Here is a 27434-nt window from a genome sequence, read left to right as displayed (position 1 = left end):
TTGCTAGGGTCCTGACTGTACCCCAATAAGCCCTTTTCAGGAACTGATTTAATATGACTACCCAACAGAATTTCAGTAAAATTGGACGTTAATGTAATTTCTAGCAGTTTTTATTTGGAAGAAGACCAAGCCAACAGACATCAGCAATATCTGCTTAAATAAAGGTTTAAATATTTTCACATTTTTTTTTTTTCCAATTCAAGGCAAAGAATATAATGTAATGTTGCTCTCTTCTTCCTCTTGTCTGTTATTGGATGTACTTACCTGAAAGGAAATCTTGATTTTAAAGTCCTAAGGCCTGGTTCTGCCCATGCAGACAGCTTGGAGAATTGAGGCCTAAAATGCCACATGCCCATTTCTTTTGAGAAACAGAATGCAAGTCACCTGAACCACTCACTAAAAGAGGTTTTTTTCCTTTCATAAGAAATGATCTAAAGAAAGTCTTAAGGTGTTTCTATAACAGTTCACTTAGAATTGAGGAATGCTCATTTCCCTTCCTTGGTGTAGGTCCTACGGCAAAACCAGAATATTCATTCCCAAATCTGAGAGACTTTGAACAGACTTCATTTATTCTAAATGGCATACACAGGTCAAATTTCTCACATTCACTATCTGAACATTTATCATCAACATTAATCACTTAAAGGTGCCCATTTTTCCTTTCCTTTTTTGGTTATGTGCTTTTTGCTTCATTATGTTGCAGGCTTAATTTTTTTCCCCCCCAGCTTGCCTTTTACGTTACTAATTTAATTTGTCTTGCACAGACAACACAGTAATGACTTGAGAACTAGTGAAATGCCAACCAACCAAGAATCAAGAGAGTTTAAAAAGCCAAGCAAAATGGGGGGGTGGGGGGAAGAGGAAGGATTTTTAGTAAATCTGCTTAATACTTTTTCCTTGTTAACATCTGCTTAATTTCATTGAGTAATTAACATTTTGGGAAAAGGATATATCTTTGTTAAAAAGACTCATTACCCACTTTTAATGAAGATGAGAGAAAACAATACACACCCCATCTGAGACAACGGACAGGGTCCTCTAACCAAACCAGACTTGATGCATGTGATACTGGCAAATACCTTTCAAACCCTCTTTGTACTTCATAAAGAAGCAAAAATGGGCACAAGGTCAATTCTAGAGGAGTCTTTTGTATGGTCCCTTTAATAATACACTTACATTACACTCACAATTAGGGCTATGAGGACTCAGTCCTAAAGATTTTAAAGATATTGGACCCTCCTACTGTGAAATGCGTGAAAGGCATAGCCACTTTCTGGCTGAGAAGGAAGACACAGCAGACATGCCCATCAGCAACACTAAAAGCAGATTAAAGGCCCAGTTACTCGGCCTAGGCAGAAATCTGCAAGGGCTCCAGAGCAGTGCATCTTACATGATCGGGGGCCTACACCATCTCTACTTCCAGAAAGAGTAAGATGTGGTATGGGAGTCAAGCCAGCAATACAACCCAAGTAATTTACTGACAGAAACACAGCAGTTAAGGGAACTTTTATCAGGATCTTATATTGATAAGGTGTCAAATGTATTGTTAGATATGATTCTATTTTAAAGCTTTATAAGGGGAAATATATTAAATGAAAGTACACATCAAAATAATCCATTACAGTGATATTGCAGTCATTTACTCTTGTCATGAACAGTATTTTAGGCAGCCATGTTTACCAGACAACATTCAATATTAAATATATAAAAAAGGGTGAATGTCACAAAAGCAAGGAAATAGTTAAGGCTAGAAGCCCAGTCAGTCCCCAGCTTACCCTGTTGTATTTAGTCACTGTAGCTTATCTTCAGTTTTATATACTGCTATTCTTATACAGACACACAGACATAATGGAGGTTAACTGCAGATTCCTTGCTTTTGCAAAACCCCAAACCTATTTCAATATAGTATGAAAAAATTAGAAAAGGGAAGAAAATGTATGTTAAAAAGGAAGAAGGGAAAGGGACACTGACATTTTGGGCTAACAGAACCTATGAATTAGATACAATGCAAACAGATTTGCAGGCTGTCAAATCTTGGCAGGTAATATTTTGCTACATGTTCTATTTACCAGAATGTGATAGACATTATTCCTTTTCCCGGAGTTGTGGGCAATCAAAATAAATGCCACAATTAAAAAAAATCCAGTTACACATTCATTAACCTTTTTACCTACTAAGGAAGAGGACAAGGGTAAGGAAAGTGAAGTGAATGTAACTCGTCAGCCATGTGCACGTCCACATGTACTATACAATTAGGACATTCAAAAAATATTGACATGAAACACTGATCCTATATTTTCCTTTTCTCTTTTAACAGCACATATGAAAACACCACTATAAGCTTTCACTGTAGCCAACAGAATTTTCACAAATATAAAAATTATTTTAAGCTTTTAAATTGTTAGATTTCTTCAAACATAATACAGCTATATTGAAATAATTTTTTAAAATTGTTTCAACATTTAAACTCCAAAAAATTAATCATCTCAGGAAATTTGCACAATTCTGTCAACAATCCAACTCTGCAGTCTTGAACTTGTCAATCTTCACTTAAAGCAAAAAGTTATCACCAAAACGAATGAAGCAGAATCCTTTCTGAGACTAGTATAGTGGTGCTGCTCTGATGTTATTTTGAAGTATTACTGTACTAGGAGGTCTAGTTTAGATTTACATTCAGTATTTTGGAGGAGTGGGAGACAGCAATCCTTTATAAGCTTTACCCTTTACTGGCTGCCCACCCAGGAAGCATCATTGTTATTACCCCATGAGGAGAATAAAGGTGCTGGTAACAGCTATAAGGGCAAGGCAATAGTGATTATTCTGAAGTTCCCTGTTCTTTGGATGAACTGTGTAAAACATTTTCTTAAAAGACTCCATGTTAAAAAGATTAAGAACAAAAAGTCTTCTACAAAATCCAGGAGTAGTTCTGCCCCTTCTTTAAAGTTTGAAGCTTGGGGAAAAAATGGTTTTGCAATAACTACAGGTTTGCTGTAATAAATGTATATGACAATGCCCTACACAACACAGGGCCACACATACTGAAGACAAATGTGACTGATTGCTTTAAATGTCAAGTGGTATACAGGTCTTTACTTCTGTGTAAACAGAATGGAGAGGCTCCTGGAACCTCAATCAGAGTCCTGCCACGCTTCCATAATGTTCAGCCTTTGGGCAATGGAAATCTTGCCATGCTGCAGAGTTCAAATCCTGAGGATCAGGGTCTAAAGGGCATCATGATTCAGTATCTGACCCAGAACTACTCTCCCGGCTAATTTCAATTTGTAGAGATGGCAAGTTATCTAATCGGCTTTTCTTCTGGCGAGATTGTTCTTTTTCTTTTATTAGAGCACCCCATGCCCGCTGGAGCTCTGAATCATCCTCCTCTGGAGATGTTACTGAGTTTTCTGATTTATCTGGAGTCTTTTCTTGTGTCTTAGGTGCTGATCCTAAGCGGGTCCATAAATTACCTAATTGGAATAAAAACAACATGTTTGAAAAACACAGAAATGGATAGTAATGAAAAACACTGGAAAAACTTTCAATTTTAACCATTGCATTTCCTAAATTTTGAACACTTCAACTATGCAACCTTAATGTTCTCAACATTTTTTTAAGTAGAATTTAATATATTTTAAAGTGGGGGTCTACTCTTAAAAGTAACTATGTAAAATGGTGCTTTTATTCAGTTCTGCTACTGTATGTATCCAGAGCAATCCTTGCTTATAGCAGTGATAGTTATGGCTCTGTGTTTCTCACAAAGGTCGTGGAAGTCATAGATTCTGTGATTTCTGCAGCAGACAGTGTGGCTGACTCCAGAGCCAGCTGCTGGAGGAGCCCTGCAGCCGGCTGCTGCTCTGATGGCCCCAGGGAGCTGGTCCTCGGGACCACCCGAGTAGCGGCCAGTGCAGCTGGCCCCAGAGACTGCCTGAGCAGTGGTCCCAGGGTGGCCGGAGCAGCAGCTGGCCCTCCAGGGCTTCCTTCCCCACGGTGGCCAGAGCAGCAGCTGGTGGTGCAGGCCCCCAGATTCCTCCCCTCCAAGATTCAATCAGGGGTATTGGACAGGTCACGGACCATGATTTTTTGTTTCTTGCCCATGACCTATCCATGACTTTTGCTAAAAATACCCATGATTAAATTGTAGCCTGAGTGATAGTACATTTTAACTAATTTTACTTCTGTTAGAACTGTAGAATCACACATCTCTGAATAAGGCTTTGTCTACACTAGAAAGTGGTACCACTTTAACTATACGAGTATAGTTAAACTGGTGCAACCCACCCAATGTGGGCAGTTATATCAGTATAAAGGTGCTTTGTACTGTAATATAACTTATTCTCCTTCCAGTATGGGAATAGCAACCCACAGAAGACACCTTTATGTTGTGTCCATGCTAGGAGCTGTACTAGTAAATGTACATTGGTTTAAAAAAAAAACCAAAAAAACAACAAAACCCCACACACCCCTTAACAACACAGTTATATTGATAGACCTGGTCTACACACAGATTTTGTAAGAGAGCAGGATTCAAATGCATCATCAAAAGCAAATACAGTCTTCCCCTAATACTTCCCTTATATCTATGCAGCCTCTATGTGGCCTATAGACGCTTTATTACTGGTGATTTACAAGTATGAAAAAAAGACCGTACAATTCCCAGGTTAAGTTTTCAGGGCTGTCACCAAGAAAAGCTTTCTTTCTGTAAACTGAGAAAATGTGACCTAGCTTCACTAAGAAAATTACAGAACTGTATCAAACTATTTCCACGAAGTCTCTTCTGAAAGTAGAGCCACACTTTAAAGAGAACGACAGCGAACATAAATAATTGAATTGCAATTCACAGTTGAAATGAGTAAAGGTTAGGAACGCTAATGAACAGTTTGAAATGCAAATTCCTTGGTTACTATAGTTTTGCACTTTTTATTAGCACATTATTACACCTCAGAGTTTGAGATATCTTTAACAACTGCTCTGTTCAGACAAGCTGAGCAAAAGAATAAAAAATAAAAATCAGGAAAAGTTCAGCACTGAGGATAGAAAATAACATTCAGGGAAAATCTGTCTTAAAAGTTCCTTTAGTCTATATTTTGAGAGAAAAGTAGAAATTAAATGCAATAAATTATATAATAATCAGGGCTTTGGAGCTGTGCTCTGGCTCCGCTCCAGCTCTAGGCAAAAACCTGCAGCTCCACTGCTCCGAGCTCCGGCTCCAGGCTCCGCTCCAAAGCCCTGATAATAATTCAGCCATCATTCTATGATATTCTCCAAGACCAGATTTTGAAGACATTTCAACCAAATTGTGCCCTCAAAAATGTGCATAAGTCCCATTATCTTTTATGGGAATTGCATACATTTCTCAGGGCAGAATTTGGCACTTGTGACTTCTAATAACCATTAATATATTGCTTTACAATTTCAAAACATTCCACCAACATTCACTACTTGATTTCTAACTTCAGTCACCAGAATATTATTCCTCCAGGTTTTCATTTGAGGTTCCTCTTGTTCCCTAGAATCAAAGCAGTAAAGTATCTTAAAGGGAATAAGCCAACATTTGTGATCTTCATTACAAAAACTGCTTTAGCTATTACAAGTTATTCACATGAGGATGTTGTAATAAAGCTCATGAGATGCAATCTCTATGCAAAATTATAAAGTCTAGAATTTTATCCACATGAATGGGAAAGCTTTAATGTTTAGGAATAATATTCTGTTTCTAAGTTAATATCCTTCGGTTATTTTCTAGTCAAATGTCACTAAAAGCATCAAGACATCATTGTCATCTGTAGTTACAAGCTACATATGCACCCCTAAAGTAAAGTCACATTTTCTCTCTGTAAAACAAACCTGCTTTCTTCTCTCTGGTGTCAGAGTACAGGCCTTTCACATCTTGTTTGGGTATCCCTAACCGGCTATGTACATCTGATACTGATTCTCGACGAGGGGTGGAGGAGCTACTTGGGGGCTTGACTTCTGGAGAGTGAGGTCTCTTTCCTAGTCTCTGCCGTACATCTGGAAATAACATGTCACAGTGATTAAACTGAATAATCATGTACTACATTTTTAACTCTTCCAGCTGATCCCATGTCCTTTATCCATTTGCAAAATTTGGAATTAGAGAGGTTATCTATGGCTGTTTTTTCTGAAGTCTTTTCATTAAATCTTAACATAGCTCACTGTCTTTGAAATATTCTGAATTCCTGTATTACAGTTAATCCAGGCTTGAATTATTTCTATGACAGATTTGTCACACGGCATCTTTGCAAGGCACCCCTTTTGGGATGTTTATGCTCAAGCGGCTGGGCTTTGTCCCAAAGATTAAAAAGTAACAATTGTTCTAAAGATCGCCAAAAGCTATTTTTGTTTTGGATTACATTTCTATTTTAGGAATATAAATACTGAAGCAAGAGAAAAGGGTCTCTGTCCAGTGTGAGGCAGTTTATATGAAAAGTATGACTCCTTCATTAATTACTTTTTAGAATACATTAAAAATCTGCTTTAAAACTACAGTATTGTGTCCTCTAACTTTGAGAGCAGAACTGAAAATCAGAGCAAAAGAATCTTATTGTAAAGATACTTAACCCATGACGTGAACCATACCATACTGAAAACTGTAAGGGCTGGTCTACTCTACCGCGCTAAATCGATCTACGTTATGCAACTTCAGTTACATGAATAACGTAACTGAAGTCTACATAGTTAGATCCACTTACCGCAATGGCTACACTACACTGTGTCGAGGGGAGAGCGTCTCCCGTCTACTTCCCTTATGCTTCTCAGGGAGGCAGAGTACACAAATTGATGGGAGAGTGCTCTCCCATCGATTTAGCGTGTCTTCAGCAGACCCACTAAAATCCACACTCGCTGCTGATCTCCTGTAAGCGTAGACGTGCCCTAAGATTTGGATCCCTGCTTCTGCCATAGGACTCAGACAAAAACATGAAAGCAAATGGAACAGGAAGAGATATTTAGAAAGCTGTCAATCTGAAGGACATGAAAGATTAGAGAAAGGTATTAAACAACTGGATCATTTAGTAAACTTTATATAAAGAAAGTATTCCTTCCAGGTGACAAGAGTAACCTCTAGGCATTACGCACATGAGAGAGTAACGGAAGTTACACATGCTCAAGTTTAAAAAAATAATAAAAAAAAGGACCAATCAACTAAGATTAAAACTCAAAACCTGCCAGTCAGAAGCAACCTAAATATTCTGCTCTTAAACAGGATCTCTCATTCAAGACATTCAAAGCAATTCACATTTGTTATTTGTATCATGTTAGCCCCACAACGTGCTAGGTATTTTCGCACAGAAATACAGAATCTCTGCCTTAGAGAGCCAGCAACCTAAAAAGACAAATACAAAGAAATGTGGGGAGAACAGATATAAACAAAGTAATTCAGGCAAGAGTAAACTCTTCATCTCCATCCAACTATTCATTTTTCCCTGTAGCAAGCCCCAGTTTTGTCCCTAATTTTCTTATGTCTGTAATCTGCCCTCTGCATAAGGGAGTAGTTCGTTCATCAGATAAAAAACAAAGTAGGCATTATACATTTATCTCCACAAGCTCCTAATATCTGAATACAAGCCACCTGCAATTCCACTAATACATGAACTGTCAAAGCCTGGTAACGTAAGATTCTTTATATTCCTTATGAGGTGTGAAACATGTGAGAGAATATGGAATTGCATATCTGCAGAACCAACAGTTGAACATAATTCCTACAAGTTTATAAATTTCAGTACTGAACATACCCATTTAAAAATGTGTTAGATTAGTTTTCCATTACCTGATTTTGTAGTGCTGACTGGCTGACGCTGCCCTGTGTTATTCTGACGTTTTTCCTCTAACAGTAGTCTTACATCTGCAACTTTTTCTGACGACCCTTTGCTGCCAATCCGGTTTTTGACATTACTGGATGCTATACTATCCGCTCTCATAGAGTTCCTAAATAAAGACATAATGTATTTCTAATCAGCAAATAAATTCCCATGAATGAAGCCCAACAGAGTCTTCAGGAAGGCCCCCTGTGCGTAAACACATTTTGGAAGTTAGTGATATCAAGATTTCCCCTATTAAGAAATGGGGGAGAAAACACAAAATCTACCACTTAAAAAAAAAAAAAAAAGTCTGCATTCCAGAATCAGTCTTAGCTCTTCTTCAAACAAATTATCAATATGTTCAGAGCATTATATGCTGCATATCCTGTAAAAAATAGGTAGCAATGTTTTTCCAGTTTTAAACCAGGATTTAAGCATATCTTGTCAAAACAACAATAGAGAGAGTACCAATGCTTCTCTAAGTTTAGGTTCATCATCGTTTGTTACTCAAGACTATAAGCAATGTGCACAGGGGCTGCTTGTAAACATCTTACCTCTCAGGGATAATGCAGATAAGGGATACATTTGTAGGCTATGATAGTACAGAGTTTGCAATCCCTTTCGCTACAGAGAAAATGTATATTCTTTAAAGATATCTGCTACAGTCTCTAGTAATAAGTGTGATCACCACTATTCTGACCACTATGAGGTACTCTGAAAACTAAAAATAGTGATGTGAACAAGCTCAATCAGTATCTGTTTCAAACAGAAATACACCAGTTTAATGTCAACACAGCTGTTCCACTGCGGTCAAAGTAATTCAGAGTAAATGAACAGTCTCAGAATTACTAGACTGATTTAATTCACGTTATAATGGTTCCATCATGTTATTTACAGGACATGCAGATTTTTATTAGATTATTAATACTGAAAATATTAAAACCTACTTTTACTTTTTACCATTAAAGGGTTGTTGTTGGTTTGTGGTTGGTGTCAGTTTTATGCACATTTCTCCTAGATTCAGGAATGGAAACACACCAGTCAGTTCTATTTATTTTAATCAGGTTCTCATGCATTAACACAATGCTGCAATGTCAGATTACAAACATTGCAAGGGAATATTTATTTAACAATTTTACGTTTGGATTAAGGGTCAATTTCAGTGAGTTTTCTGTATTTCTTCTCTTAAATATCTTCCACTAAATCATGTCAGAGCTAAAGAGGGCATGCTGATGCTGCCACTTCATTTAAGTCATTACAGCTCTGCCACTGAAATGACAAGTGATTGATCTTAACAAGAGTCAAATGGGATAAGTTTTCAAGGAGAGTTGTTACTCAGTGCTAAGGATTTTCAGCATTAAATATACCGCACATTGAGATATGCTATAGTAGCTTCAGAAGGGCTCCGTATTGTAACAAGTCAAAGCAGAATACTGCAATTGTTGTTAAGATCTTCATGTGTACTACTGAGTCATTTCTTTTGAAATACATGGTCTAACTGGAATGATCTTAATATACAAGATGTTAATATTGTTCAGGGCACAGAAAAGTAAGTAGCTATTGAACATGTTTTTGGACAATTCTTTTATATTTACTATTTAATAAACAGTTATTTCACAGATTTTACATTATCAGTATATACTTAAAAAATTACAGTCCCAGTCTTGCAGACACTTGTGCACATGAGTAAATTTAAACTTGAGTAGCCCCACTGAATGCAACAGGATAACTCAGATACATAAAATTACTATGTACATATGCGCAGGATCAAACGCCTGTACTACATGGGTTTTAACCATTAAACGGTGACTCAAAACACTTAAGTTAATGAGTTGAGATCCTGAACAGTTATTGTACTTTTTTTTTTAAATTTAAAAGAGCAGGTCAGTTGACTTTGTCAATTCATATAAGTGATTACATTAATTATTGTCAATAGCTTTCAAGCTTTAAAAAAATAATTTTAACCAAATCAAAATATAAATATAATATAATGCAACACTTTGTGACTGGGGTTTTTAAGTAATAAAATGCAACAAATTAAAATTTTTACCTAATAGTTTTCAATTGAGATTCCACCTCATCAGCATACATTGTCATTTTCATGCTCTTTTTGGGAGATGGAGTGGATATCATTTTCAGTTCAAGGTCATAGTCCATTTCGTCAGAATCAGACGCACTGGCACTTGATCGTCTTGCTGCACTGCGATCTCGAGACTGTTTGAAAGCTTGTAGTTCATCCCGGTACTCTACCACAACCCTGTCATCCTCATCCATATCCTCATCTTCCTCCTCCTCCTCTTCTTCCTCAATAGGCTCCTCAGGAACATTCACTAGGCCTGAAGCACAACAATTACTTCTGAGAGATTGCAGCTTATCTTTTTCATAAATATTTGCAGGTTTTTTGAATTCATATTGGCCCCAGGATACAACACACAAGATGGGTCAGGTGATCTCTTCCACTGGACCAACTTTAAGACCTGAAGAAGAGACCCGTGGAGCTCAAAAGCTTGTCTCTTTCATCAGCAAAAGTTGGTCCAATAAAAAATATTATCTCACCTATCTTGTCTCTTTTTCATAAAGTTAATTAAAAATCAAGATCTAGAAAAAATGGCAAGTAAATACAGGAAAAAATAAAACTGCTATAAAACATGCCATAATCTGTACCATTCACTGTCTCAGAAGGAAAGCTGGATTTTTAAAAATGCCTGAATAAGGGTATGATCAATATGAAGCGATATCTGCTAAAATAAAGATAATTAATTCTAATGCTTGTATAGTGCCTTAAGGTGATCACTGCTGGTGAAAGAGAAAGATTTCTCCCGGATCCCATATTCAGCACTGGGCAACAGAAAAGGTGCATCATGTATTGCCCAAGTTCTAAATCTATAATATATACTCAGTTAGAAGTAAAACAGTGTTTTAATCTTGTGTCAGATGCAACAGGAGGCAAACACCGCTCCATCAAGTAAAACAGTGTTAATCATACACAGTTAAATGGATGATTGTGCACAGTTTCAGCACCCTCTTCCAATCTTCATGTGACTTCATATTCATGGACATATACAGGAATATATTCTAGAAAATGTATTGAATGCACTTTGTATCAGTCTCTTTTTTTTACAAAGCAGTCAGCAGACATGCAGCCTCCTGTACAGCTTTTCCTTAGCACTTTACATATTTCTTCCCATATTATCTCCCTAATACACACACCCATAAATCACGTGACCACTGTAAAGGCTAAAATACCAATTAGAAGCTCATTGATAGGGTTTTCTGGACTATATGCCCCTGGAATATACACCACCCAACTACTTTATTTTTGTCATGTACTGTAAGACAAGAGTTGAAATGGCAAATATGACAGTTTAAGATGAAGTGTAAACAAACCATTAGAGATTTTTGTCTTTTATGTTCTAGGCCCCATTTCCTAAATCTCTAAAAGAAAACCATCAAGTAAAATGAAGTACCTACTGAATTACGCTAGCTAAGTGATTTGATGTTTTGTATCTGAATGGTTGCTTGCAAAACCATAGGACGAAATCTAAGTGCTGGGGAAAAAGCATAGAACTCTTTCACTTATCTGACACTGTTCTATTTATCAAATTAATTATGCACAATCTATGTCAAGCTGACAAACCCAAAGACAGTAAGAATTATATTTTGGCAGGTATTCCATTAATAAGTATTTCAATTATTGCTTTACTTGAAAGATGCTTTTATTTAATGAAATGTATTATTTTAGAATTTACATTATGTATATTGATGCTTAGGTTATATTTTGCATTTGCATAGCACCTTTCACAAGGACTCTGACACTCTGATTTCTCACAACATCCTTGAAAAATAGTTATCAAGTAAAGGTTAAGAACAGTGTTTAAAGCACTGGACCAACATCTGGACTTGAGTCCTATCTTTGTCACAGATTTCCTAAGGGATCTTGGACAACTGACTTCATTTCTGTGCCTCAGTTCCTCACCTGCAAAGTGGGAGTAATGTTGTCCTGTCACACAGAGGTATTGTAAGAATGATTTGTTCGTATACTATGAGTCATATAAAGTGGCTAGACAGATAGGAAAAACGAGGTCATGTAACAAGTAAATCAGTGGCTAAGCAGGGCTAAGAACCCTAGTATCTTGACTCAACTCCATGTTTTAACCATTAGAAATGCCTCCACCCAAAACTAGCATGTGGCAACCACCATTTTCTCCTGGACTAAACTCTGCTTTGGTTAATTATTTAATGAGGTGAAGTGGAGTGAAAAGGCAGACCTGTGAAGCACAAAGACCTATATTTTATTTCATTCTGCAGTTTCACAACAGCTGCAACGCAACTGGTTTGAAGATGTAAAGCACTATATATGTTCCCAGTACTGTCATTAATTACCTGAATGCCGGTGTTTATAAGGAGGTGTCAACCCAACATCATCCCCAATGAGTGTCCTTTTCTTTATCACATCACGATGGATTCGACGTGAATGATATCTTCGTTTCCTGGAATGCCAACAAAAGCAAACGCATTTCTGCCACGTAAAAGGCCAAAAGAAAGTGAGGTAAATTCAGCCTCGGAGTAACAGCTGTAATTTCCATTGACTTCAATGGCAGTTGAACGCATTTACTCTATGGATCTATTTTGCCCAGTATCAATATCTCAACTATAAGCACTTGTTAATTTTGAATTAAAATTTTTATAAATATAAAGTCAACAGGTCAACTTTGCTAAAATACAAATCAATGCTCCCCACTCCCAAGTCTACAGAACTTTGAGGGATGACACTCACAAAGTAAATAGCCTTGTAAGCATGGCTGGACACATGCAAGGTTCTACTTCCCTTTATCATGTACTCACCAAGAGTTGCTAAGAATTCCTTTCATGCCACCATAATTAGGGTTGCCATATTTCATGTAGTATTGACTTCTTCTTGCAGCTCCAAGCTCTTTTTTATCATCTGAAAATGTGTAATTAAGTTAAAGGAATACTTTTTCCCTAACCACACTGGAGCAAAAATAAAGAGTGCCCAATCACAGATATGAAGCATATATAGTAATAGGCAGTCTCAACTATTGTTGAGCTATAAAATATCCAATCTCCTTCATGTGAGTAAAAGATCTGTGTACTTACTAGGAACAAAATGGATTACAATGCTTGCTGATAATTCCTCTGAAATAAAACTAACAGTAAAAAAGACACTGGCTTCCACTAATTTCATTCCATGGAGATAGGAGTTTCCATTTATCACCTTCCTGTTGTATTATGTATCACTTTAAGACCTGGAATGTGGAGACTATCTACTTAGACATGTCCCTGTCAGAACTGTATGAAAAAGGACATAGTCAAATTGGAAAAAAGTCAGGACTTGAGTTTGTTTACCTTAAATGCATTAATATTATCTATTGACATGACTGTAGCCAGTAACAGCTTCCACCAACACCACATAAAGAATTCCAACACCATAAGAATGGCAAATAATTCTTGATGCTCAGAAAAGGCAAAATTCACCCTTACGCAGAGCCTATTTTGTGGGCTTCAGTGGAACTGAAGTGGTAGATAGATCTTTTGCTGAATCTTTGCATCAGGCTGAACTTCACCCAGAATAAAGTTCTACATATACGTTCTTCGCACATTAAAAATACACATAAGTACTATGAGATCTTAACATATAATGCTAGACAAACAATATAACACTTTAATAATTTTATTTTTATCTGTGTTGTAAAGACATCATTTAGTCATCAGTCACCTTCAAACACTGTATAGTGCCTGTGCAGCGGATCTTTTACCTTTAGTAGCAAATCTCATGAACAGTTTGTTTCCTTTAGCCAGCTTGTTGGCTGGGCGAAGATCATTACGTAGGAGAGAATCTTCCTCTACCTGGGAGAGCGCATCCAACTTTGGAAACAAAATATTTTAGATACAAAAATAAAATGTTTTTCAGCACAGATTACATTCAACAGTAAAGCTAACAAATGATTTACTAGAAAGTTTATTTTTGTGTTAGGAGCTTTCCAGCAGATTTGTGAACTCAGCGGTTTTGCATTTCTTTAACAGACTGATTTATTAAAGGAACACTGGCAGGTTAAAATTATTATTTTTTTTAAAACAAAAAGATTTCCCTCCCTGTCTTATTAAAACCCTAAGTTACTAAAACTAAGCTTTTTAACATCTAATTTACTTTCCACTACTTCTGACTCCATCTATGTTGCATTAAACCTGGACAATGAAAGGCAACTAGTCAGTTTTATTTTTGCTTACAGTCAGTTTCTAGCCTGTTTATCAGCTTGTCACACACTAGCACAACGCTGCAATGTCTGGACTGCAAAAACACACAAAAATGTTTAGAAAAGTTTCCATTAAATTTATTAATATTAAATTTGTTTTACACAAACTGAAATTTGGGCCTATATTGACCTGACAGTATTCTATTAAGCAGGTCATCTTAAAATAAAAGGCTTTTTAAAAATTTCTTGCACCTCTAGAAATATTTCAGCTGGTTTCTTTTGAAAAGCAGCATTATTCCAGATGTGCTGTCCTTACTGTTGTAAGAGTGAAACAAATAAGTGTATGACTTAAATAGATACACTCCCCTGATGCATACCTTTATGTACAGTTTGCCAAAACCGAATAGCTTGACTCCTCTTCATCCTTCCTCCTAATTACTCCCCTTATCTCCTCCTTCCAGTCTTTTCCATACCTGCTGTCATACTGTCCTCACATGGGCAGAGCAGCTTCAAACTTCTCATATGCCAAATGCCCTCCCTCTCCTAAAAACCCACTTTCACAAAGCCATCCTAGGCTGATATCCCCACTGACAAAGTCTCTGGACTTCCCCTTGCCTTAATTGTTTTCATACGTACTAAATCTGATTTAGCAATTTAATTTATGATACAATAGTCTAGATTCTGTATAATATTTTTGCATTAGGAGTAGAATATCGGAACGAGCTCACTACCCAAAACTGAATCTCTCATGTTAATGTTTTTCTTTCTGTACTGACCTCAACATCACTTGGATTATCATCCTCAACCTCTCCTTCCTCGGTCTCATCATCCGAGCTTTCCTCCTGTTGGTCTAAGGATAAACAAATTTTAGGATATTCTTCCTGATTTTATGATGTCGCCAGCATTTGGTTTTCATTTCCTTATATTTTCTGAAATCAAACTGAGTAAGTTATCAATTGTTCCTGTGTAGCCTGGAGAATAATTAAGATAGTAAACGTCTGCAAAAACTTTAAACAGGTGTGTACACAAGATAACTAACTAATCAGAGAGCTTCCTTCATGCTGGTGCTCTCTATTAATGTACGTGGTTGAAGCAGTAGGGATGGATTACCAGTTTAATTCTCTGTTAATATAAGAAGACACACTGTGTTTCAGTTTATCAATAGCAGAGAGGTCATTAAATGCCTTAATTTAGCTGCCACTTAAAAATATTTGAGTTAATGTTCAATAGTTAGAAAGTTACAGAGATAATCTCTGCAGCTAAAAAATTATGAGTCATTTCATTTCAAGAATCTAACTAAGTAATTTTGGAAGCAACCTTTTAACCAGTAATAACTGATTACACTAGTCTATTGGCTGTATACACTGTGCATTACTAGTTGATGGCAGATATTTTCAGTTTATTTTTTGGGGATAAGAAAAAGATTTTGTTTATATTGTCAGCAGAATCTTGTTTCAAATATTTCTGAAAGACAACTTAACAGTCCTTTAACGGTGCCTCTCGCTCAGATATCTCAAAGCACTTTACCAACACTGGGTAAGCGTCTCAGCAGCCCTGTTTAGTAAGGAAATATAGAGATTCTTCACCTAGCAACTAAATGCAGCAACTGTCAGGGTGCATACAACAGCTGGTTACAGCACACAGCAACTACACAAAAGTTATGGGCAGGAACCAAGGAATACTGAACCCAAATGAAACCCTGGAGGATATTCAGACAGCAGAATGTAATTACTGCGGTGGAATTTGGCCAAGTTATCACGGCTAGCATCCTGCCTCTTACAAAAAGGGCCCCAGGATCTTTAATTACTGCAAGGGTTTTTAATGACAAAATTCCAAAATTATTTTAAAAAAGGAATATATCTGAGCCAAAGCCTCCCTAATCGTTTGGATTTATCAGATTCCTCATACCTTAACTTACTTCATAAATTCTTCCCAACTGAAGAAGTCTGAACTTCGCCCAGTATCCTGCTTTTCCAGATGCAGAAATGTATGTGGGAGTTTAGATCAATACATATTTTACTACTGTTGATATACATAATAATTACTTTGCACCTGACAGGATCAATGTGAAAATATATGTCCTCAATATAAATAAGGTCTTTCCCTAGTCTCCAAAAATAACACAAAGATGTATTTTAAGAAAGTTACATTTTGTAGCATCTTGGTATTTGCCAGAAATCAAACGTTATGTTGTGTTTTAAAACTGCACAAAAAAGTTTTCAGTACAAAGAAATAAGACATAGTATAAAGGAGGCTGGTAAAATGGTATAAAAAGCACTCTTATCTTCCTCACAATACCTATTTTTGTATAGACTTAGTTTTCCCAAGGCAGGAAGGGGGTTGCTAGAAAGCCCCTGAGTTGCAGTGGAAAGCTGCAAGGAGAAATCTGCTATGAAGGCATCTGGAAGCATAACAGAGTTGTGAAAACAAACTACATATGATGGCTTCTACTAGTGCATAACGTACAGAAAGTGAAGATTGGTAATCTGGATTTTGTTCATGCAACTCATACCTCAGCAAAATTTAGTGTCTCAGTTAAACCAAACGTTTTTATGAATTGCATTGTCACTATTGGTTGATAATGTGGAATTCAATATCTTGGTTTGAACCACATCACAGGAAGTTAACACATCACCTAGCAGCGAAACAGTTGGATATAGTCAAAGTAATAAAGCCACAAATTCCTGTCTGTGGAAGTATAATGGGGTTATGATGAAGGGGATGTTGTCAGCAAGTAGATTCCACGGTTATCACAATTTGAAGGTACACCTTAGCCGCTTCAGTTTATACAACTTACTTGGCAGTATGCTCTGACTGGAAAAGGAGACTATGGGCACTGTGACAGAGTGGAATATGTCAGAGTCAAATTATGAACATTATCTTGTTCTATGTGTGAAAATGTTGAACACTGTGACTGCACAAGCCTGGACATGCACAAAGACTCCTTAAAGGACTAACACTAAGAGCCATCAAGACTGAAATCTGGGGTCAACAATTTTGATTGCCTTTCCACTACTGGCCCATCCCCATGGAACAATGGGTTTTCTACACAGGCTCCTGCAGTGGGGAAGGGGCAAGCATGACTGAGGGGTCACTAGCATTTCAATCTGAGCACATGGCTCAGAGAAGAAACCCTATTTAAGGGTGAGGTTCTGCTGAGCGGGGTGGGGGGGCGTGGGGAGAGTGACCACTGGCTACATTCAAGGTCTGGCGGGGGGGGAGGGAGAAGAGAGAGAGACTAGTACACGCAGAGACACGCACAGGACGGACTCTGTCCAGCTTAAAATACTGATAAAACCTTAGGTTTCAGAGTAACAGCCGTGTTAGTCTGTATTCACAAAAAGAAAAGGAGTACTTGTGGCACCTTAGAGACTAACCACTATGCTCAAATAAATTGGTTAGTCTCTAAGACGCCACAAGTACTCCTTTTCTTTTTGATAAAACCTTAGACTCACACAAGGGGTGAGCTCATACTAGGTCTCAGGATTTTTGTTTTCAAAGATCTAACTCAAACGTTTTAAGAATAAGGTCACTGTGGTTAAACAATTCCTGTGTTACTTGCTTTCCTGCCATGCTGTCCCCAACGGGGTAAAGCTACAAGCCCAGAGTGCTCACAGCCCAGGTGGAACTCTGGGGAGTGTATGTGACTGCGGGACTCAGGAGGTCTCTGACACTGATTTCAAAGTCCTGGATGGCGGCATCCCACATCCCAAGGAAGGGCATTAGACAAGAGGTCAGAGCCTAGGAATGTGCCCTAGGGTCTCAAAGCTAGAAACAGTGGCTAGACTCTAGCCAGACGCAGTTGGCTTGGAAGCACATGGGACCCAGCAATTGGGTCCATTTGCAATAGATTTGTGAACACCCAGTGGGGTACTGGGTCAGGTTTTAACAGGGTCAAATTCAGAGATAATATAAATAGTGATGGAAGTTACACATTGGTAAATCAATGTCATTTGCAGAAAGGACGGTGTAGTAACAAGAAAAAACAACCAATGGGAGGGTTTAAGAAGATAAAGCACCTTCTTACACCCACTTGTTTGTTTCTCATTGTTACCACCCCACCCTTCCACCCACTCAGCTTGTGAGTTACAAGTACTGTGTAACTTTCCCCACTACTCACAACGCCTCTGAATTTGTCCTTATGTTTAGACTGTTCAGTACAGACCTTATTACTGATTTTGGTATCTCTCCAACCCACCTTTTAGGAAGCAGCTCCTTCAAAAGGTTTCCAAGATGAAAGCCTTTTTTAAAGTGGCAGAATACCATTACCTGAAACTACATGACAGAACCTCCTTCAGTAACTCAAATTATGCAGCACCCAAGCCAAGAAAATATATTTTAAAGAATGCAGATTTTTCACTGCATGACCTGTATCTTCTGTGCATCTACCTTTCTTGTTTTTTTCAGTTGCTTTCTCCTCGTTTTCTCTGTTTTTGAGTTTATCCTGATCAGGCATAGAGCTCATATTTATAAGAGCTCGTGTTGCTGTCACTTCATCAAGCCAGACCACATTACCTAAAACAAAAAACCCACACAAAAATAGTTCTAGTTAGCTGAAATTTTCCACACAGGCTCTTAAGATTATATCCTTTATCTTACAGTCCTTTATGTAGAAGACAAATTACTAGTATAAAACTTCAGTCACATAGTAAGTTATATGCACCAGTAGGAAGGGAGATTATCAGATGTGTTTCATAAAGGGAAAACAAATCCTTTAGCATGTTTGATCAGCAAGAGACAACTCTTTTCACACAGCACTACAAAGGCCATAAACCACATTATTTTCTGGTCAAAACTAAAAGAACGCTGAAATGATTATGGTCTACATAAATAATAGGGGCTCATTTATTTGTACCAATAACTAGAAGACCCACTCAAGAGTATTGCACTTTCTGAATATGCTAGTGAGCAACTATGATCAAATCAAGGATACAGGCTCATAAAATGCTCTGTTCATTTATTTTGAAGAGTGTTGTTTAGTTTCACTGTGTAAAACTCTTGACAGTATTCTAGAAGTATGACTGAAATATATTTTGTAAAATAATTAAGTTTAAGTAACTAGAGACCTCATTGCAGAACTCTGCTGTTAATCTTTGCTGAGAAGAAAGGAGAGACTGTTAAGGGTTTTTTGTACGGATTATCAAATTTGTAGATTAGTGATGCAAGGATTAGCAAGGTTCTCATGCACTGAAGAAAATACAATGCAGATTTGTTACATATAAGAACAATGCCTGTAAGAAGAGACAGAATTAAAATTATATGCAGTAAAACTGATCATATGTCAGGTCGATGATAGTGCTGTTAGAAATGTGATGATGACAGACAGGAAAAAGAAGATTTGAGAGGTGCTTCTTAAAAATAAGTATTGAGCAAAAATCCTTTTATTGAGATGCATTCAGTCCAGATACAGCCACAAGCGTTATATGCTGCTCTGCTGTTTAATGATTCTGGAAAAACCAGAGCAATAAATTTTATCTTGTTTTATATTAAGAAGCCTGAACAGATAAGATTCACTGTAAGGGAAAACACTCATATTCTAAATGTAAAGGCAGGCTAAAGAAAGAAAAACTACATATAAACCAAATACCTAAAGCGCCCTTCAACATTTGGATTTTTGAAGACTACACCTTTTTTTGTTTCTCACTCTGAAGAACAAGGACATTACCTCAGTATGTCTCGGACCTTTAAAAATGCTACAATACTGTTGCACCAATTTAAGACACACTGCTGCAGCTTGTCATTTTCACCAGCGTTAGCCTCTTTCACAACATTCTATATTGCAGCAGGGTGTAGCCAACCTAACCTGCTAGAGCTGGGGTAATTTTTCTCACTAACCAATAACTTAGCTATATATTGCTTTTGATATTCACAGTTCTTTATTAACTAGTTCTTTCTAACACCCCTTTGAGGTAGTAAGTTTACAGATGGGGAAGCTAACCCACAGAAGGGTCAGCGACTTGCCCAAAAGCCACAAAGCCACTACTAGTGGCAGAACTAGTAATAGAATCCAAGAGCTCTGGAATATGAAAAATATTAAGAACTATAGGCTAAAAACTTAGTTTACTTACATGAAGTGTCATCTAGCCACTCAATATGAGCAGGAGGATACTCTTTAAAATAGGCAAAGATGTCCTGGGTACTCATCTCATCTACCCCGCAAATGTGGACTGTATCCAGCCTCACTTTAGGGATTGCTGTAAACAAGAAACAAAACCACTGCTCATTTTTACAAAATGAGTTTTATGTCTAGAAACATGTTCAATTAAAAATCAAAATCATTTTTAAAAAATGGAGAATAGTTTATTAAAGACAGGTACATCCTATACCAATTTAAAGGCATGATCTTCAAGTCTAATGGCCTGGAACTTAACTTATAATTTCAGAATGTTTTGACCTTTCTAGTTGAAAATAAAAATTGGATACTATAAACATAAAATCATTAGGAATATTAAAATGTATTGCTATAGAAATTCTACTGCCAATCACTGATTATAATTTAATTTTAAAGACAGCATGCAAGTGGTTATTAACTTTTCAATAAGAATGTAAAATTTTCAGCTTAATTTAAAGGTACATGATCAAATAAAAAAACAAATCATGCCATTCTGAAAGTTTTTTACCTAGTATTGTTACAAGCAGTAATAAGGTTATCCATAACTGAAAATTAATTATATTATTTTTCCTCTGTTTTCAGTGTCTTCATGTATTTCACAACCATCTGTACAGTCAGTTTCAAGTTTCCTCTGTATAATCAATGGCCTAGGTCTTGATCCTGCAAATGTATCTGCACAGAAGGACCGTTAGGCCTAGGTCCTGCAACTGCATCCACATAGGTGGACCTCTATGACCACACTGAGCACCACTAACTTCAATAGGATAACATGCACATGGATCCAACCTGCACTAATGCAGTTGCATGACTGGGGCTTTAGTTTCTTTTTTGTATGTTCTTCACACAGCAACAAAGAGAAATATTTTAAATAATATGGGAAAACGTGGTCGTAAAACCACAAAGATTGGCAAGGGATTCAGAGGCAGATGCCGAACGGTTTTCAGACGACTTTTAACCCTTAAAAAAAAAGAATTTGAAGTTGATAACATCGCTTTCATTAAATATTGAACGGACATCCTACTGGAGCCTTATAACCGTGTGTGTGCCGACAGCTTCTGCTGTGTCAACTGACAGAAAAGCCTTGGACAGCCAATCTACCTGCAGCTGTGAATACTGCTGCCACGTCAGGAAAAAAATGATGTCTGCCCAAAATGGTTCTGTTTCTTTTAAGTGTCATCATCCTCCCACAATAATTTTAATTGTATTTATTTTTTTTTTATTTTCTTCAAGTTTTTTTTAAAATGGGAAAGTGAACAGAAAAAAAGGAAAGTGAAAAATACAAGATATTACTCGTACAGAGGCTTGCTTTTTCAGGAGCATCTGGAAGGGAGTGAGGTAGAATGGCCATCAAGGCAGGAAACGGGAAGGAAGCAATCTAGAGATTCTGCCTTTCGTTCAGTTTGATAAATTCATGGTACTTTCCCTACCTTTCTTCATCATGTCTCGCTCTAATGCCACATTCCTCTGGGAAAGGTTCACTTCAGCTCGAAAATGAAAGCGCTTCGCTCTTTGCTCCTTTTTCTCAATTGCTTCCTGAAGGAAACAAGGTCCAATGGAAGAGGAAATTGGTGCTTTGGTCCAAACAAGTTTCATAGTAATACCAGACATTTAATAAAACACAAATGGCCAGAAATTAATCATTACAAAGTTTCCATTAGTTGTTAATAGGCATGGCTGAGTCAACAAAAAAAGAAAATTATGTTAAAAAGGACAAAATTAAAAACTCTTTCACAGCTTGACTAAGAGTCAAAGGATTATTGTCTTGTGGCCCAAACAGCATAACGGGAATCATGATGTGTTGTCTGTCACTGACTCTGTGTGACCTTGGACACGTGCTTAACCTTTCTGATGGATAACCATATTAACTTATCCTTAAAATGAGTATACATCAAAGGCAAAATTCAGCAAACCTTTACTTGAAACAAATGTTTCCTCTACCAGGCAGACTAATCTTTTATTTTGAGAAGGCTGGCTTGTTTACTTGGAGGAAAAGAGAAAAACACATTGAGAAGACACAGATCACGCAGAGTTTCCAGACAGTTACAAAAAATAATGTGGAGATCTGTGGCCCTTGGGAATATCCCTTTGTGTCTGCACTGTGGCCTGTGGGAATATCCCTTTGTGTTTGCACTTCACTAGTACTAACTAGAATCCTGCATAGAGAAATCTTGCTGGGATTGGTAATCCAAACTATTTCCAGGGAGCCCATCAACAGATTCTCTAAACGCCAGTAATACAAAAGATGTTATGCAAGCCCCCAGAAATGGTAATTTTCTTTCTTGTGACTGATTAAGAATGCCTCCGTCTAAAAAAAATAATAAGAGTGTTTTAAATATCTCTCAATCAACTAAAATGAAACTTGTCTCATAAAAATATCCTTAAGCAAGAACTGCTCTCTGATATCACTACAAGATAAATTTGACCTTTTAATCACAGTTTTATTAGATTTCCCAGCCAACTCATTTTCATTATTCAGCCCTGTATATCTTTATCCATAATTATGTATGCCATTTTGAAGCTGTATTAAGGAATGTAAGAAAGGACGGAGATTTTCTCACTGATACTATAACTTTAATTGCTTCCTGAACTACAAGTCTCTGACATACAGAAGTTATAGATTTGTAGCCAAGAATGCTGATTTTCCATCTCTAACACCAGCTCCATTTGTGCTCTTGGGCAAGTAACAAGTTCTCTGGCTAAGCTTTCTCTAGGCAAAATGGAAATAAAACTCATGCACCATCTCTCACAGTGCTGTTGTGAAGATTCATATTTTATCATGTTCTGAAAATGTAAAGTCCTAATAATACCACCGAACACTTAACACAGAACATGGAACAATAAATTTTATTTTCAATTTCCTGATACAACGTACAGTGATCTCTCATACAGTGATGCCAATTATTTAAAAATTGCAGTGTGTCAGGGAGACCAGCTGCAAGTTTAAGTTTCCAAAGAACCACAAAATGATCAAACCTTGTTTTGAAGTGGCCACTAATGTATGTATTTAAGGCCCAGTGTGTGGAAACACACAATGATGCCCTTTGAAGACTCAAGACAATGGAACTAGATTTTCCTGCCAAACGCTTGTTTTTCCTTCTCTGTCACACACACAATAAGAAAAATTCAGCTGACCTGACTCTGAAGGGCTTTGCTTTGCGCTACAGAGTAGCATCACTGCAATTCCAAGAGAGTCTCCTTGTTTTTTGGCAAACGCACTGAACATTTAGAAACAGTATTACAAATTCTTGTCGGGGTATGAGAACTTTGTCTACAAATAAATCTTTCAGTATAAAATCATAGAAAGAGATGTTTGGCTCAGCATTTTCATAGAGATTGTTTATTTTTGTATATTTTGTGACTTACGAATTGATGACTCTAATAATTTACACGAGACAGACATCACAGCAGGAGAAAAAATTTCACCAACCTAACGTCAAAACAAGAGCTCTCCAGTTACAAAAGAGTGTCTAAAGTCAGTAATTAGTGGTCCAGGAGCCAAATTAGCGATCAGCATTGCCCAAAAGAGCTCCAGTAGTGCGAATTCATTGTTTCATTTACTATTGTACTATATACAATTCTCACAGCAAAATGACTGATCAAGTATTATTATTTTATCAACTACAATTGGTTAATAACATAGTAAAAGCATCCTGATTGATTAATAATTAAGGCTCATATTTTGTCACAGATATGTTTAGTAAAAATCATGGACAGGTTGCGGGCAATAAACAAAAATTCAGGGAGCCAGTCCGTGATTTTTACTAAAAATATCCTTGACAAAATGGGGAGGGAGGAGGGTCCAGCACCCACAGTGGCTGGGCTGCTGGGGTGTGCGCGCACGGGGGCGATTCCCCTGCTCTCCCCAACTGCGGCTGGGCTGCTGGGGGGGGTTCCCCCTACCCCCACGGCTGGGCAGCTGCAGGGGGGCTCCTGCCTCCCATGGGAGGTGGGAGCTCTAGGGGACCCCCCAGAGAGCTCCGGGGTCTCCCTGCTGCCCAGCAGCTACAAGCTGTGGGGCTGCCTGCTGACAGCAGTCCAGCCCTGGGACAGAAAATGTCACAGAGGTCTCTGGAAGTCACAGATTCCATGACATAATTGTAGCCCTATTAATAATTAAATCACACAGTGTTTTAACATCAAAACAGCCGCAGGAGGCACATTAAAGAGCCAATCACTGGTCTAAGTGTACCTGAAAATGACCATTTATCTGAATTTCCTGAAGACCAGCTAACAATGCTTCCTATCCAACAATAGTAATACAAAACTTGAAAAAGACCCACAGCACAATATTACCTTGGAGGTGACATCTATTCCTGTGATGAAACTTCCAGCTTTGTTTTCATACCTTCTACTAGTGTCCTGAAAAAAAGCAGAACTGTGATGAAGGCTAAATGCAACAAACCAATTAGACTGATAAAATCTCGCCTGGTAATCAGCTCTAAAATAAATCCATTCCTTTCTACTTTCTCCTAACTCTTAGCTCCAGTATGTTCTTGACCCAGATGTGTACAACACTCAGTGGAATTACGTACCAACAGAATGGATCAAAACACATGCAGCTTCCTTTGGTGTAAGTAATCTTTTTAAAAATCTAATGCATCCACAATCACAGGGGGAAATATATTCTGCCACAGAAGGAAGGGGAGGTGATAATCAAACAGCTTTACCAACTCTAACTTCCATGGTTGCAGCTATAACTGTCTTCCAACAGAAAAATGTGTGTGTTTAACATAATCATATTAAGACATTAGACTCTCTAAAAGTTACAACGTACCAATATTAAGTTATCAAGCAACCTTTTAGCACAAGATAACATTAAACTCAACTTTCATATTAAAAAAGTAACTTTTAAGCCTCTTGGTGTCATTGGTTCCAGTCCCATTTCCCAAAATATAGCAGTCAAAATGACTGCCTTTGTTTTGTTAAAACACCTTATTAATGTCATAAAAATGAAGTGCGACGTGGAGGGGAAAAACCCAGAGTTTTTCTTTGTCGTCAGTTAGTTCTGCTGAATTCACCAGATCGCACTAGCCCATGTAGACTGTACACCGATAATCCAGTTTCTTCTCCTCCACCCTCTAGCTGAATGGCCATTGACCATCTCGTCCTGGCTTTGAGGCCTCAGCATTCCCCTGGCCTCTCCCCGCCCCACGCCCCGATCTGTTAGGGCTGACACGCCGGCCCGTCCTCACTAGGGTTCCACCTCGTGTTAGCTCGCTCGAGTTACTCCCTAGCGCACGGCCTCAGAGATTCGCCCCCGCTACCTCGGCCCCCGCCCCACACAGGCCCCCCCCCTCTCGGAGAGGGACTGCCGCACATTCACCGCCTCGCCCCATCTCCCACTGCCCAACCTCCCCCTCCCGGCAGCTTCCCGCCTCCACTGTCTGCCCCCTCCCCCCATTGTCTCCTCGCCCGCCCGCACCGGGAGCAGCTCCCGCAGCGAGCGCCGCACGGGGACGGTCTCCAGCTCGCCCTCCTCCACCTCCATGGGCTCGGGCTCGGGGCCGCGGGGGGGCGGCTGCGGCGGCGGCGGCTGCTGCTGCTCCTGCTCCTCCTCCGCCGCCGCCTTCACCGAGATCCGCAGGCCCCGCACGGCCGCCATCGCTCCGCCAGGCTCGCCCGCCCGCAGGACACAACCAGCGAGAGCGGCCCGCCGGATGGACTGAGCGCCGCGCCGCCTCCGAGCCGGCCTCCACGAGCACAGAGACGGAGTGGCGGATAGAGCGCCGCCGGCAGGGCCATAGAGACGGCAGCTGGCCGGCCAGAGCGCTCTTAATGCCATAGAGACAGGGAGGGAGCGCGACCAGCTCGGTCCTCCAGGGCCATGGAGTTCGGAGAGGAGGCTAGAGTGGCCAGTTGCCTGTTTGGAGCCTGGCTCTGCCCGCCTCAGAAAACCCTACAGCCTGGCCCCAGAGCAGGGGCCTCCCCTGGCTTGTCACCCCGCTGGCACCCCACAGCCTAGCACGAGGGGGCCTGGCGTGATATGGCACAGCACGAGGGGGCCTGGCGTGATATGGCACAGCACAACAGCACTGTCCGCTTGTATCAGATCGAGCTTCGAGTCACGTCCTCGTGATACCGTAGTGCCAACATTCGGCCCCGGGGGCTTAGGTTGGCAGAGCTGTGGTGCTCAGGAGTGTGAATTTTTGAGCGCCATAGCTCTGTTGACCTACGTTTTAAGTGTAGGCCTCAGAAGGATAACATGGGGATCGTTTGCCCAATCTGAAGCATTGTTTTAAATGCATGTTTATATCCCTGAGGAAGTAATAAATTCCATGAAAAGACTCTGTGGTCGAGTCTAAAAAACTACAGTGTCCAGGGACTCAGTCACAACATGGTCATCTCCTAATGCAGTTAATCTTGGGTGTAGGGTTTTGATTTAGCTCGTCTTTAGTTGCAATATTATTGGGATCTGTGGGGATTTGTGACTGCCAAATACTTATTAGTGTATGTATCTGTATATCCACCTAATGGGATGTACTTAGCTGAGCTTCCAAAAGAGATCTTCGTGTTGGAGAATGAAGCCCCATTGAACGGTATCAGGTCAGGTAGCTTCCCAACTCCAAACTTTTAGAGTCAGGCCTAAATTGGAAACAATACTCCCACCTCCCGACACTCCTGAACTCTGAAAATTTGGATCAAATGGAGCCTAGATCCTAAAATAACCTTTGAAAAACAACAACCTTGTCCTAGAGGCTTTACCCTGTATTTGCTTTTTCCTGTGCTTTTGTATGAAAGTGCTTGGGTTATAACTGTCCACCAGAGGGAGGTCTTGCAACAAGATTCCCTAACCGCTGTAGGATGAAGGATAGAGTATAATTAAAGTTTGCACTGTCAGTTTTGTGAGTAAGCTAAAAATAGGGGGATGTAGAGAGCAAGAGCACTCTGAGGGCACCGGATCAAAGGGGTCTTTTTTGGAACAATCTGCAATGAATTTCAAAGATGGAAAATTTGGCTATTGTGGGACAGTAAACGAAGTTCCCGTGACCTCTCAAAGAGACCAGAGACATTTTACTCACCACAATGCATTTTTTTGTTATCTTGTCTGGCCACTATGACTCAGAACGGGACCTGAGAGCTGCAGCCCTTTAAAACGCAGTGAATCACACAATGAGCGAGTGCGGGAGCTGATCAAGGACAGGTATTTCTGCAACTGGTGAACCCATAGAATCACCAGGATAAAATGGGAAAGGAGTGCAGAGCTGATACTGATAGATGGCTATCTAATTACCCAAAGGAAAACATCCTGATCAAATCTGGAAGGGTAACAAGCCCATGAAATGATGGATG

At 38.9% G+C, this 27434-nt stretch overlaps 1 protein-coding gene across 1 annotated transcript; it reads right to left on the bottom strand.

The window, feature by feature from the left end:
* Positions 1–548: 548 nt before the first annotated feature.
* On the bottom strand, positions 549–25941 carry NCBP3 (nuclear cap binding subunit 3). Its single transcript, XM_084651138.1, has 13 exons — positions 25567–25941; positions 24438–24503; positions 21572–21677; positions 20101–20226; positions 18422–18547; positions 14809–14882; positions 13595–13703; positions 12663–12762; positions 12201–12307; positions 9868–10153; positions 7787–7944; positions 5845–6009; positions 549–3467 (listed from the first exon to the last, which is right to left on the bottom strand). The coding sequence occupies exons 1-13, from the start codon at positions 25924–25926 to the stop codon at positions 3232–3234; spliced, it is 2019 nt and encodes a 672-aa protein (XP_084507264.1). The 5' UTR covers positions 25927–25941; the 3' UTR covers positions 549–3231.
* Between the last annotated feature and the right edge of the window lie 1493 nt (positions 25942–27434).

The sequence above is a fragment of the Lepidochelys olivacea genome, assembly GCF_965140295.1.
Source record: "Lepidochelys olivacea isolate rLepOli2 genome assembly, chromosome: 17".
In the NCBI taxonomy this organism is placed as follows: domain Eukaryota; kingdom Metazoa; phylum Chordata; order Testudines; family Cheloniidae; genus Lepidochelys; species Lepidochelys olivacea.
This window is presented reverse-complemented; position numbering and strand designations above follow the sequence as displayed.

Excerpts from the sequence above, each read along its gene's own strand:
- NCBP3 (XM_084651138.1), bottom strand. The coding sequence starts at position 25,926 with ATGGCATTAAGAGCGCTCTGGCCGGCCAGCTGCCGTCTCTATGGCCCT. Across the intron at positions 20,227-21,571 it reads GCGAGACATGATGAAGAAAG|CAATCCCTAAAGTGAGGCTG; the intron begins GTAGGGAAAGTA and ends TCTTGTTTACAG. Across the intron at positions 6,010-7,786 it reads AGTCAGCACTACAAAATCAG|ATGTACGGCAGAGACTAGGA; the intron begins GTAATGGAAAAC and ends TGTTATTTCCAG.